We start from the raw sequence: 14,524 nt of genomic DNA on the forward strand, positions 1-14,524 counted from the left end.
CCCCTCATTTCACATAAAGGGGGGCCCACCAGCCACGCTACCTCAGTCGGGCCTCCTCCAGCACAGTAGCGGGCTCCTGGGCGGCAAGGCTTCGGCTGCGGATCTGAGGTGTGGCGTGGCGTGGAGCTCTAGGCTTAGGCTGGATTCAAAGAAGACAAGATGCTGTTATTTGTAAGGGGGGGGGAGCCCCACAAAGTACTCCACAGGACAGAGGATGATGATGTGGTAACAGAAAAGCAGTGATGCTTCCCTCTTACCCCCCTCCTGCACAACATGAGCTGTTCTTTCCTGTCCGTCTCACTCTGCACGTATTTTGTTCATAGACTAATTTTTTTTTTTTTTTTAATTTAGGGTCTCACTCTAGCTCAGGCTGACCTGGAATTCACTATGGAGTCTCAGGGTGGCCTAGAACTCACGGCAATCCTCCTACCTCTGCCTCCCGAGTGCTGGGATTAAAGGCATGCGCCACCACGCCTGGCTCTTTTTCGTTTTTAAAAGACCTATTTGATGTATTTATTCGCAAGCAGGGGAAAGGGGAGGGAAAGAGAGACAGAGAATGGGTGCCCCAGGGCATCTAGCCACTGGAAATGAACTCTAGATGCATGTGCCGCTTTGTACATCTGGATTTACATGGGAATCAAACCGGGCCTGTAAGAATTGTAAGTACCTCACATGCTGAGCAATATTTCCACCCATTTCCCTTTAATCGCAGCACTTGAGAGGCAGAGGTAGGAGGATTGCCATGAGTTGGAGGCCACCCTGAGACTACACAGTGAATTCCAGATCAACCTCAGCTAGAGACCCTACCTCAAAAGAAAACAAAATTAAAAAAAAAAACCAAAACACTCCCCACCCCCAAAAAAGAGAAAACAGGGGCTGCACACACATCCAACCACTTTGGACAGCTGGCTTTATTGGGTACCAGAGACCTGAGTCCAGGCATGCAAGCTTCACAAGCAAGCACCTCTAACAACCTCTGAACCATCTCTAGCCCACCCCTTTAATCCCAGCACTCGGGAGGCAGAGGTAGGAGGATCGCCGTGAGGTCGAGGCCACCCTGAGTCTACATAGTGAATTCCAGGCCAGCCTGGGCTACAGTGAGACCCTACCTCAAGAAAACCCAAAAAGGTTAAAAAAACCAAAAAAAAAAAAAAAAAATTTGGAGAGAGGACTCAGTAAATGAAAGCTGGAGCTGGCTAGGGGCCTTAAAACCTGAGCCAGGTTCAATTTCCAACCCATCCACCCACACTGGATACAAAAAGCGGAGTAAGCGTGTGGTCCTTGCGGCGGCAAGAGGCCCTGGCACGCCGATGTGCATGCGCAAAGCTGGAAGGCGCAGCAGGACAATACCAGACTGTGAGCGGGGAAAACAAAGAACAATGGCAGTGCAAGCAAGAAACCCTTTCTCAATGAGGTGGGAGGGCAGAGCGCGACTTGAAAGCTGTCTTGTGATCTCCACACGAATGCCACAGTATGTGTACGAGACCCTGTCCACGCTCTCTCTCTCTCACACACACACACACACACTGGAGAGATGGCTTAGTGGTTAAGGCACTTGCCTGCAAAGCCAAAGAACCCAGATTCAATTCCCTAAAATAAATGTAAGCCAGATGCACAGGTGGCGCCTGTGTCTGGAGTTTCTTTGCAGTGGCATGCCCCATTCTCCCTTAAATTTATAGCCCGCTGGTTATGATGTTTATACAGCTTTCCCATCATGTGGCATTAAAAGGACTGAAAAAAATCACCTAACAGAACACACCGCTGGGCGTGGTGGTGCACACCTCTAATCCCGGCACTCGGGAGGCAGAGGTAGGAGGATCACCGTGAGTTCGAGGCCTCCCTGAGACTACAGAGTGAATTCCAGGTCAGCCTGGACTAGGGTTTGATCACACCTCGCAAAACCAATCAGCCAACGAACCAACCAAACGAAAAGAATTACAGTTTTCTTTGGGGTCTTGGAGGGGGTTTGCAATGAAGGTTGCGTGGCTGTTTGCAGGTTCTTGTCCTGGCGCCGGCGCGATTTCCTGGGAAGTGAAGATGTGGAAACATCTCCCTCCTCCTCCTCTTCACTGCTGGAGCCCGAATCCCCTGCTCCTGGCACAAATTCCTCCTCTTTCTCATCATTTTCCTTGCAGTCCAGGTACCTGAGTGGAGAGAAGTCATTTTCTAGTCATCGGTGCTCAGGCTGACCTAAGACCTGCATGAAGTCAGCCGGAGTTGGAGGCTTCGCTGTCTCAGTGGATCAGTTCCGCTCTCTGGACACCTGCTTCTGAGACGTTACTTACCCCAGCAAACCCTTGTACATTTTCTCTATATCATGTTTTGAAATCTATTTTCACTGATTTATTTGAGAGAGAGAGAGAGAGAGAGGCAGAGATTGGGCATGCCAGGGCCTCCCGCCACTGCAATGGACTCCAGATATGTGCACTACCTTGTGCATCTGGCTTACGTGGGTCCTGGAGAGTTAAACCAGGATCCGTGGCTTTGCAGGCAAGTGCCTTAACTGCTAAGCCATCTCTTCAGCCCGTTTTCCCTACTTTATACATGAGTAATCAAGGCTCATGAAAAAAACTTTCCCTCCATCCATAGATTCAAAAGCAAAAACAGAGCCTTTAATCCTAGTACTCAGGAGAGATAGGAGAAATCTTTCTAAATTCGAGGCCAGCCTGAGACTACACAGTGAATTCCAGGCGAGCCTGGGTTAGAACAAGACCTTACCTAGGGGGAAAAAAATGCCCATTCAACCCTGGGACATATTCAGTCTTTTTTTTTTTTTTTTTTTTTTGGGTTTTTCTGAGGTAGGGTCTCACTGTGACCTGGAATTCACTCTGTAGTCTCAGGGTGGCCTCGAACTCACAGCAATTCTCCTACCTCTGCCTCCCGAGTGCTGGGATTAAAGGCGTGCGCCACCACGCCCGGCCATATTCAGTCTTTAATGATTTCCCTGGACAGTCTTTCTGTTCTTTAAAAGACTGATGTACAAACTGGGTGTGTTGACCCATGCCTTTAATCCCAGCACTTGGGAGGCAGGAGCCGAAGACTACTTAGTGAATGCCATTGTCAGCCTGGGCTAGAGCATCATCCTACCTTGAAAACCCAAAAACAAGCCGGGCATGGTGGCGCACGCCTTTAATCCCAGCACTGGGGAGGCAGAGGTAGGTGGATCGCTGTGAGTTTGAGGCCACCCTGAGACTACATAGTGAATTCCAGGTCAGCCTGGGCTAGAGGGAGATCCTACCTCAAAAAAAAAAAAAAAAAAAAAAAAAAAAAAAAAAAAAAAACACAGCTGGGCGTGGCGACGCACACCTTTAATCCCAGCATTCAGGAGGCAGAGATAGGAAGGCCACCCAGAGTCTACAATTCCAGGTCAGCCTGGGTTAGATACAGACCCTAGCTTGAAAAACCAAAAAAAGAAAAAAAAAAAGTTTTCATTTCTTAGCAACCCATTCTCCCAGTCTTGCCAGGAATGACAGTGATTGGGCCCTGGACCCCATTTATTGTCCCTTTAAAGCTGTGACGTTGGTGGGAATGTGGTGCGGGGCAGATGTGTCAGCAGAAGTGACAGTGGGCAGATCACAGACAGAGGCGGCGGCAGTGGTCAAGGACGGCAGTGTGAGGCTCTTCTCACCGGAGCTGCTGCTTGATCCGGTTCAAGGTCAAGAGAGAGCTCTTCCTCTGGGACCGATGGGGAGTAGAGACCTCTTCTGTATGAGCTTCCGGTTCCTTGGTCTCCCTGCAAGACGCCACAAAGAGATTATGCCCAGCAGGCAGAAGTAGCTACTCAGGTGGTCTCCATGGCTCCTCTTGTCTTTATAGCAACCTTGGAAAGAATTTATCGCTTTGCGAAAAGGTTGTTAAATGTGGTTTGACTCAAACACAGAGATCAAAGTTTGCCTAATACATCATTTAAATCAGACTTCTCAGGGTGGAGAGATGGATCAACGGTTAAGGGCCTTGCCTGCGAAACCTGAGGATCCAGGTTTGATTCTCCAGCTCCCACATAAGCCAGATGCACATGGTGGAGCATGCATTTGGAGCTTCTTTGCAGTGGCTAGAGGTCCTGGCATGCCCATTCTCCCCCCCCCGGCAATAAATAAATAAATAAATCTTTAAAACAAATCAGACTTATCACCCTCCTCCAATTATAGGCCAGATTATACAAACAGCAACGCTAATCTCAGGCAGAGGACCCTACCACACGATTTGACTTTTTTTTTGAGACACACCCTCATGCAGCCCAGGCTACTGTTAAATTCATGTGGCCATGGATGACCCTTTTTTTTTTCTTTTCACAATTTTTATTAACATTTTCCATGATTATAAAAAATATCCCATGGTAATACCCCACCCCCACTTTCCCCTTTGAAATTCCATTCCTGTCTTTTTTTTTTTTTTTGAGGTAAGGTCTCACTCTAGCCCAGGCCAACCTGGAAGGCACTGTATAGTTTCAGGATGGCTTCAAACTCTTGGCGATCTTTCTTTTATAAAGAGTATCATGGGGCTGGAGGAATGGCTTAGTGGTTAAGGTGGTTGCCTGCAAAGCCAAAGGACCCAGGCTCGATTCCCCAGGACCCACATTAGCCAGATGCACAAGGGGGCGCACATGGCTGGAGTTCGTTTGCAGTGGTTGGAGGCCCTGGCGCGCCCCTTCTCTCTCTCTCTGCCTCTTTCTTTGTCAAATAAATAAATAAATAGAAATTAAAAAAAAAAAGTATCATGATGTAGCCCAAGCTGGTCTGGAGCTCACGGCACCTGCCTCAGCCTCTCAAATGTTGGGACGATAGCATGAAGCAACTCATGTAGCTTCAAAAAGCATCTAGGGGGCTGGAGAGATGGCTTAGTGGTTAAGCGCTTGCCTGTGAAGCCTAAGGACCCCGGTTCGAGGCTCGGTTCCCCAGGTCCCACGTTAGCCAGATGCACAAGGGGGCGCACGCGTCTGGAGTTCGTTTGCAGAGGCTGGAAGCCCTGGCACGCCCATTCTCTCTCTCTCCCTCTATCTGTCTTTCTCTCTCTGTCTGTTGCTCTCAAAAAAAAAAAAAAAAAAAAAAAAGCATCTAGGGCCAATGAGATGGCTTTGCAGTTAAGGCGCTTGCCTGCAGAGCCTAAGGACCCACATAAGCCAGATGCACAAGGTGGCGCATGCCTGGAGTTCATCTGCAGTGGCTGGAGGCCTTGGAACACATCACACTCTCCATCTCTCAAATAAATAACCCCTTTTTGCTTGCTTGCTTGTTTTCGACGTGCCACTGATTTCTCAAGGATCTGTTTGCTATGGAATGCGGGTAATGTTTCCGTTACCTCTTTTTGATATTTTCCGGTGTCAGGTTTATAGAAGGCGTCACGGAGGGTCTTTGGGCCCTTCTGCTAGGGGTTAAGGTTATCCCCAGACTCATCTCTGTGGTGCTCGTGACAGGGATGCGGGCTCTCAGGACCATGCGACATTCTGATGAGGACTTGTCCTCCCTGGCCTCATCCGGCGAAGATCTCTTGGAAGGCGAGGAGGCTGTGGAGGATGCCATTTTCCTCTTGGCTATCCCCAGAGACGCAGAGGCGGCACACGACGTCTGCCGGGCTTTCCTGGTGTTAGGCGTCTTGAGAAGGCCTAAGCCAAAGAGACATGACAAGTCCACGTGGGGCGGACGCGCCTGGCGGCACGATCGCCAGTCTCGCATTGTACACTGGCAGTGGCACGGGCAGGAGTGGCAACCACTTGTTACTTTCTTCTTCCTTCCTCCAGGTCAGGTGGCTCTAATCCTTGCCTGTCTCCTGAGCATCACAAGTGATTTTCCTAGTTAGGAAGATACTCACCTTTAAAGGAGCTCTCTGTCTCTCTCTGCTTACAAATAATAAAATATTAAAAAACAAAAACAAAAAACAAGGGCAGGATAGAGATGGCTCAGGGGTTAAGGCGCTCGCCTGCAAAGCCTAACAACTTTGGTTCAACGCTCCAGTACCCGCGTAAAGCCAGATGCACAAAAGTGGAGTACCCTTGTAGTGGCTGAAGGCCCTGGTGCACCCATTCTCTCCGTTTCTCTGCTTACAAAGAAATAAAAATTTGCCACAAGTGGTGGTGCGCGCCTTTAATCCCAGCACTTGGGAGGCAGAGGTAGGAGGATCACTGTGGGTTCGAGGCCACCCTGAGACTCCCTAGTGAATTCCAGGTCAGCCTGGGCTACAGTGAGACCCTCCCTTGAAAAACCAAAATAAATAAATAAAAATTTAAAAGGTATTTAACAACGAACTGGAAAGCTACCCAGGTGTCCTTTCACTGGAAATGGATAAACTGTGGCCAACTCCAATAATGAAGTATTACTCAGCCATAAGCAGGAACAAATTGCTTGGTATGGTGGTGCACACCTTTAATCCTAGCACTCGGGAGGCAGATGTAGGAGAGTTGTTATAAATTCAAGGCGAGCCTGCAATCACATGGTAATTACCAGGTCAGCCTGGCCTACAGTGAGGTCCTACTTGGGGCAGAGGGGGAAGATATGACAAGTATGTCTGCAGAGACTGCACAGAAGTTAAGACCCTTGTCTGCACAAGTTCGATTCCCCAGCACCCATGTGAAACAAGATGCTGTGCATACATATGGAGTTCGCTTGCATTGGACAGAGGACTTGGCACGCCCATTCTCTCCCCCTCACACGCGTAAGTAATATATATCTATAAATTAAAAAAAAATCAGCAAAGATGACAAATTCGTGAAGCGTTCCATATTAAAAAAAAAAAAAAAATGACAGGGCTGGAGAGATGGCTCAGCAGTTAGTTAAGGCTCATGCCTGTGGAGCCTGACGACCCAGGTTCGATTCTCTGGGTCCCACGTAAGCCGCATGCACGTGGTGGCAAATGCACCTGGAGTTCGTTTGCATGGCTAGAGGCTCTGGTGCGCCCGTTCTCACGCACCGTCTCCAATAAATGTGTACAAATAAAAGCTCTAAAACACACAGTGACAAGTAGGACAACATGGATGACTCTTCAATGGAGGGCATCAGTGAAGAGTCAGATGCCAAGCGCACAGGCCGTGAGTCCAACCGTGTGACATAACTAGAGAGAGCCAACACATCACTGGGCACCAGAGGCCATGGCAGGAGAAAGGACTGGTTGATTACCAAGGGGCACGAGCACATGCTGGGGTGAAAGTGTGCCACATCTCAGTTGTAACAGCAGGTGCACAAATCTATAGAAAATGGGCCCCAGTCTGAATGCAGGTGGCCCGCCAGTATTGTGTGACATGACCCTCGGGCTAGGTGTGTGACAGGTGTGTCAGATGTAAAAATTTCCTGTTCACCACTTGGATTTTATCCACAAGATATCATCACGCAAACATTCGGAAATCTAAAACACTCTTGTTTCCAAGCATTTCAGGTTAAAAAAAAAAAAAAAGACACACAGAAGGGAAATTTTACAAGATCTAAATTATACCTAAATAAGTCTGTCTGAAATGCTATTCATTATTTTTACTTTTTTTTTTAAATTTATTTATTTATTTATTTGAGAGCGACAGACACAGAGAGAAAGACAGATAGAGGGAGAGAGAGAGAATGGGCGCACCAGGGCTTCCAGCCTCTGCAAACGAACTCCAGACGCGTGCGCCCCCTTGTGCATCTGGCTAACGTGGGACCTGGGGAACCGAGCCTCGAACCGGGGTCCTTAGGCTTCACAGGCAAGCGCTTAACCGCTAAGCCATCTCTCCAGCCCCTATTTTTACTTTTTTATTTGAGAGAGAGAATGAGGGGGGAGGAGAGATGATGGGGGAGGGGAGAGGAAAGAAAGAATGGGCATGCCAGGGCCTCCAGCCACGGAAATTGAACTCCAGATGCATGCACCTTGTGCATCTGGCTTACATGAGATCTGGAGAACATGGGTCCTTAGGCGTTGCAAGGTGTTACAGTCAGGTTCACGTGGCTGGTAGAAATCACCCAACCAAAAGCAGCTTATGGGAAAAAAGACGTTTATTTTGGGTTATAGGTTCGAGGGGGAAGCTCCATGATGGCAGGGGAAAACGATGGCATGAGCAGAGGGTGGACATCACCCCGGGGCCAACAGGAGAGTGTGCCAAACACTGGCAAGTAGAAACTGGCTATAACACCTATAAGCCCGCCCCCAGCAATACACCAGCTCCAGGAGGCGTTAATTCCCAAATCTCCATCAGCTGGGAACCTAGCATTCAGAACACCTGAGTTTACTGGGAACGCCTTAACCATCTCTCCAGCCCATCTGACTTTATTTTAAATAGTTTTGACTGTGTGAGAATGCTTCACACACTTAAAACTGAAATCAAAGATGGGAAAAGGATTCAAGTGCATTAGATACAAAGGAGAAATAAAAGAAACAAATGCTATCAGCAACTAAAAAATTTTTTTTTGCTGGGTGTGGAGCAAGACCCTACCTCAAAATAAATAAATAAAATAAAAAAATAAAAATAAAAAAGTTGAACACCGAGACAGTAGGAAGATGGTTACCAGTCAGGGGAAGGGGAGCAGACTGGGACGATGCTGGTCCAAGGACACAAGGCCTCAGCTGTGTGCACACGAGGAGACCAGAGCAGAACCTCGGTGTCCTCCCCTATCTCCTTGAGACCGTCTCACTGAACGTGGAGCTGCCGAGCTTGGTCACAATGGCAGGGCAAGCGAGCCCTAGCGAGTACCCTATCTCCATCCAGGACGGGGGTGGCGGGCGAGCCTGGCCACGCGTGGCGTCTTATCTGCGTGCTGGGGACCTGGCTGTGTAAGCAAGTCTGGTCTTGTCCCACCTGCTTCCCCTCTCATTAGTGCATGTGTGCTGTGGCCCGTGTGTGGATTTCTGAGGACAGCCCTCCAAATGTTTTGTCCCTGCTAATAACTTGCTTGAGGTAGGGGTCCCCCCCCCAAAACGCCGGCTGTTTTGCTACCCTCCCACATCTGCCACAGTGCCTTGAGACTGCAATAACACACACCACTCGGGCTTCATGTGGGTGCCGGCAAAGTGAACCCAGGACAGCGGGCTTGAGAGGAAGTGCCTTTATCAGCGAAGGTGTCCCCCCAACAGCCAGGTCTTTTGTTGTCTTGAGGCAGGGGCTCACTCGAGCACAAGCTGACCTGTGGCACACTCTGCAGCTCAGCCTAGCGTCAAATCCTGGGGATCGGGCTGGAGTGATGGCTTAGCAGTTAAGGCACTTGCCTGAGAAGCCTAAGGACCCAGGTTCGATTCTCAAGGTCCCGCATAAGCCGCATGCACGCGGTGGTGCATGCGTCTGGGGTTCGTTTGCAGTGGCTGGAGGCTCTGGTGCGCCCATTCTCACTCTCTCTCAAATAAATAAAATACGGCTGGAGAGATGGCTTAGCGGTTAAGCGCTTGCCTGTGAAGCCTAAGGACCCCGGTTCGAGGCTCGGTTCCCCAGGTCCCACGTTAGCCAGATGCACAAGGGGGCGCACGCGTCTGGAGTTCGTTTGCAGAGGCTAGAAGCCCTGGCGCGCCCATTCTCTCTCCCTCTCCCTCTATCTGCCTTTCTCTCTGTGTCTGTCACTGTCAAATAAATAAATAAAAAATGGATAAAAAAAAAGAAGGTCAGAATTAAAAAAAATAATAATTAAAAATAAATAAATAAAGATGATGGGAATGGCTGCATAAGGCTATGGCTATCTTAAGGTTACATGCTCTCCGCATGGGCCCAGTCCACACTAACTCACCCGAGTGATCGGTTTGCTCGCTGCGGCCCCTCCACACTTACCAGCGAGCTCCAGGCGCTTCCTGGCCCCGGGGGTGGCGGGACGAGCGGCAGCTTGGCGAGATTTGGATGCGGAATGACTCGACTCAATCCGTCCGACGGCATGCTCGGATGTGGTCCAGGCAGGGCTCTCTGCCGTCTTGGTCTGGGCTTGCACAGGATTCTGGGACTTGGGGCTGTCCCCTCGCCTCCCCAGCTCTGCGAGGAGCTCCGCTGACAGGGGCCAGAACTTCTTTGTATCCCAGGACATCCTCACAAAAAACCCCTTGTGTTTCAGCTGTGCGGGAGGTGACTCATCCAGGGCCAGGGCCACCACCTGAATTCAGGAGGAAGAGACAAAAGAAAAAAGATAGCAACCACAGACCCAAGAGCAGACTGGGCAGGAAGACCCGCACGCAGCAGAGAAACTGAGCATCGGCTCACATGAAGATTCATGCTAATGCCAGTGAAATGTAAGGCATCATTTTCCCTTTGTAAAAAATTACTTGGGGGTATGCGGGGGTGGGTGGGTGCTGGAGAGATGGCTCAGCAGGTAAGGCACTAGACTGCCTAAGGACCCGAGTTCAGTTCCCCAGTGCTGACAAGAGAGCCAGTGCACAGAGGGGCGCATGCCCTTGGAGTTCACCTGCAGTGGCTAGAGGCCCTGGTGCAGCCATCTTTTTTTTCTCTTAGTCTGCTTGCAAATAAATAAAAATATTTAAAAAAATTTAATTATCCTGCTACTGCCTCAAGGTATGCCTTACCTACCTAAACACTCCTTCAAGACTATACTTTCAGGGGTCTGTCCTTCCTTCCTTCCCTCCCCCCCCTCTCTCGGCTTTCCAAGGTAGGGTCTCACTCTGGCTTAGGCTGACCTGGAATTAACTATTTAGTCTCAGGGTGGCCTCGAACTCACAATGATCCTCCTACCTTCTGCCTCCCAAATGCTGGGATTGAGGGTGTGCACCACCACATTCAGCTTCAGGGGTCATTTCTATAGTTCCTAAATACTCGTTAATCTCTCTGCCCTCCAAATCCAGCTTCCCTGCTGCTCCAACCTCTACGGCTAACCTTTCCTCTCTTCACTCACTTAACTCGGAGATAAAACTACTAGAGACCAGTCTAATATCACTTTGACAATGTGCAGGAGGCTCTGAAAAATTATCTGCTGATGAGCAAATATCTCACAACCCATTTGCTTGCAGCAACCAGAATTCTTTCTTCTTTTCTTTCCAGGTAGGATCTCACTCTGGCCCAGGCTGACCTGGACTTCACTATGGAGTCTCAAGGTGGCCTCGAACTCATGGCGATCCTCCTACCTCTGCCTCCCCAGTGCTGGGGTTAAAGGCGTGCGCCAACACACCTGGCTCAGCGACCAGAACTCTGTGTACCGGCAAGTCACGGTGAAGGCCTCATTTCACAAGGCACACTCAGATGCACAGTGCTGTACGCCATAAACACTGCCAACAATAATGCCCCCGAGACACGTGGATTGCGGATTCACACTCATCCTCCAGATCATACCCCAAATGAACCTCCTCGAGGGGGTTCCTGACACATGCCATCCTGACACGTGGAGATGAGACAAAACTCAATTTAGAACCGGCAATATTTCTTTTTTGTGTGTTTTATTTTTTTGAGGTAGGGTCTCAACTCAGTGATCCTTGTATTTCCGCCTCCTGAATGGTAGGATTGAAGGCCTGTGCCACGTTGCCTGGCTTTTCTTTTCTTTTTTGGATTTTCAAGGTAGGGTCTCGCTCTAGCCCAGGTGGAATTCATTTTGTAGTCTCTGGCTGGCCTTAATCTCACGGTGATCCTCCTACCTCTATTTCCCAGCTGCTGGGATTAAGGGCATGTGCCACCACACCAGTCAGCTTTTCTTTTCTTAAACAAATGTTACTGGGAGAAACAGAGTGAATATGGGCTTCCTGCCACTGCAAACCAACTCCGGAAGTTGCACCGCTTTGTGTACCCGGCTTTACGTGGGCCCTGGAGAATCAGACCTGGGCCACTAGGCTTTGGAAGCAAGTGCCTTTAACCAATGAGTCATCTCCCCAGCCCCAGAGGACTGGTAATTCCTGAGGCCACGTGGTGCTGGAAGCAGTCAGAACAAACGTTCAGATAGAACCCAGGATCAAGGTGGCCCCTCACCTGAACGGTGCCAATGATGGTCTCAACGCTGACAATGCTGTCGCAGGAAGGGTGGTCGTACCAGAAAATCTCCTGTGCCTCAGGCTTCCGGCCCAGCAGATGCTGTTTGGAGGGATGGATTTCAGAGAACCGGACAAACCACTGCACTCGAGCCCGTTTCTTGGAATGAGGCTTATAATCTAGGAGGGTGAGGGAGACAGGAAGATGAGGTATGAACGTTGAAAACACACAAGGACATTCCACTGAACACTTCTTAAAAAAAATATTTCATTTGTGGGCTGGAGAGATGGCTTAGCGGTTAAGTGCTTGCCTGTGAAGCCGAAGGACCCCGGTTCAAGGCTCGATTCCCCAGGACCCATGTTAGCCAGATGCACAAGGGGGCCCATGCATCTGGAGTTCATTTGCAGTGGCTGGAGGCCCTGGTGTGCCCATTCTCTCTCTCTTTGCCTCTTTCTCTGTCTGTCCCTCTCAAATAAATCACACACAAAAAATATTTCATTTGAGAGAGAGAGAGAAAGAAGGGGCACGTCAGGGCCTCCAGCTACTGCAAACAAACATGCCGCCTTGTGCGTATGGCTTATGTGGGTCTGGGGAACCGAACTGAGGTCCTTTGGCTTTGCAGGCAAACGCCTTAACCACTAAGCCATCTCTCCAGCCCTCCACTGAGCACTTTTCTTATCATCTTAATCTCATAAGAACGCTACCAAGTAGGTGCCATTCCTACTTCCTTTCACAGGCAAAGGAATCAAGTTTCAGGAACCTTCCGGAATGTCATGGGTCACAGTTCTTCTGTTATCCCACTTCCTGATGGTGCTGTCAGTGGACAAAGGATAGGGATTTGAGAGGTGCACTTCACAATTCAGGCGCAGTGGGCAAATCGCGTATGACTGGGGACGTGGCTCTGTTGGCAGAGCGTGCCTAGCAGGCACAAAACCCTGGGTTTGACCCCCAGCACCCCAGCCACTGGGCATGGCAGTGAACACTTCAGGACCTGGAAGCAGGAAGACCAATCCAAGGCCAACTTCTGCCACACAATGAGCTCCACACCAGCCGGCGCCAAATGAGAACTTCTCTTAAAAAAAAAAGAGGAGAGGGCTGGAGAGATGGCTTAGCTGTTAAGCGCTTGCCTGTGAAGCCTAAGGACCTCGGTTCGAGGCTCGGTTCCCCAGGTCCCACGTTAGCCAGATGCACAAGGGGGCGCACGCGTCTGGAGTTCGTTTGCAGTGGCTGGCACACCCATTTTCTCCCTCTCTGCCTCTTTCTCTCTGTCTGTCGCTCTCAAATAAATAAATAAAAATAGACACAAAATTAAAAAGAAAAAAGAGGAGAAAAGACCAGCCAGCGCCATACAAGAACTCTTAAAGAAAAGGGACAGAGGTAGGAGGATCGCCATGAGTTCAAGGCCACCCTGTGCTGGAGTAAGACACTACCTGGAAAACAAAAAGCAAAAAAGAGGCTGGACGGATGGCTCAGCAGTTAAGTGTTTGCCTGCGAAGCCTAAGGAGCCAGGTTTGATTCCCGAGGACCCACGTAAACCAGATGTACGAAGCGGCACATGCATCTGGAGTTTGTTTGCAGTGGCTGGAGGCCCTGGTGTGCCTATTCTCTTTCTCATTCTATCTGCCTCTTTCTGCCTCTCTAAAATAAATAAATAAAATATAGTTAAGAGCCAGGCGTGGTGGTGCACGCCTTTAGTCCCAGCACTCAGGAGGCAGAGGTAGGAGAACCACCATGACTTCTAGGCTACCCTGAGACTACATAGTGAATTCTAGGTTGCCTGGGCTAGAGACCCTACCTCGAAAAACCAAAAGAAAAAAGGAAGACACTAGCCAGATATGGCGGTCACACACCTGCAATCCTAGCACTTGGGGAGGTAAGGGCAGGAGGATCAGAGTTCAAGGTCAAATATCAAGGTTAAGGCCAGCCTGGGCTACACCAGAAAAAGCCAACATGCCAGGCCGTTGTAGCACACGCCTTTAATCCCAGCACTTGGGAGGCAGTGGTAGGAGGATCACTGTGTATTAGAGGCTAGCCCGAGACTACATAGTGAACTCCAGGCCACCCTGGGCTACGGCAAGACCCTACTTCAAAAAAACCAAACCTAGCCGGGCTTGGTGGTGCACGCCTTTAATCCCAGCACTCGGGAGGCAGAGGTAGGAGGATCGCCATGAGTTCAAGGCCACCCTGAGACTACAGAGTTAATTCCAGGTCAGCCTGAGCCAGAGTGAGACCCTACCTCGAAAAAGCAAAAAAAAAAAAAAAAAAAAAAACCAACAAAAACCAATCCTAACCAACAAATAACCCCTCCCAAAGTCCCAGTAAGACTTCAACTTGCTTGCGACTGGCAGCTTTATTATGACAATACACTATTAACAGCACCTCCAAATGAAAGAACATTAGCATACCTTCATCACCCTCTTTAACTCTGAAATATGAACACAAAGCTCAGGCCTGGCTTACGTGCGCCCCCTACTGGATATTAGTTTGAACACCCTTCATTAACTGTACCTAGAGGCGACTTTTCGTAGTTCCAGATATTCCTTGGCCCCATCCCCCAAATCCTGCCTTAGTGGACATTATTCATGTGTGTATACACGCCATGGCACATATGTGGAGTTCAGAGGATAACAAAGGCACAGAAGCATGCACCACTTTTAAAAAATGAACGGGCGCGCCAGGGCCTCCAGG

The 14,524-nt window shown here is 49.5% G+C and overlaps 1 protein-coding gene across 3 annotated transcripts in view; it reads right to left on the reverse strand.

Moving 5' to 3' along the window:
* Nucleotides 1-14,524, reverse strand: part of Orc1 (origin recognition complex subunit 1) — a 32,963-nt gene that overhangs the window by 10,733 nt on the left and 7,706 nt on the right. For all 3 annotated transcript variants that reach the window (XM_045139209.1, XM_045139210.1, XM_045139211.1), the window contains 6 exons: nt 11,837-12,015; nt 9,710-10,022; nt 5,299-5,602; nt 3,629-3,733; nt 1,940-2,144; nt 42-139 (listed from right to left, as the gene is read on the reverse strand). In XM_045139209.1, the coding sequence (XP_044995144.1) occupies nt 42-139; nt 1,940-2,144; nt 3,629-3,733; nt 5,299-5,602; nt 9,710-10,022; nt 11,837-12,015 (1,204 nt within the window). The remainder of the gene's footprint in view (nt 1-41; nt 140-1,939; nt 2,145-3,628; nt 3,734-5,298; nt 5,603-9,709; nt 10,023-11,836; nt 12,016-14,524) is intronic.

The sequence above is a fragment of the Jaculus jaculus genome, chromosome 21, assembly GCF_020740685.1.
Source record: "Jaculus jaculus isolate mJacJac1 chromosome 21, mJacJac1.mat.Y.cur, whole genome shotgun sequence".
In the NCBI taxonomy this organism is placed as follows: domain Eukaryota; kingdom Metazoa; phylum Chordata; class Mammalia; order Rodentia; family Dipodidae; genus Jaculus; species Jaculus jaculus.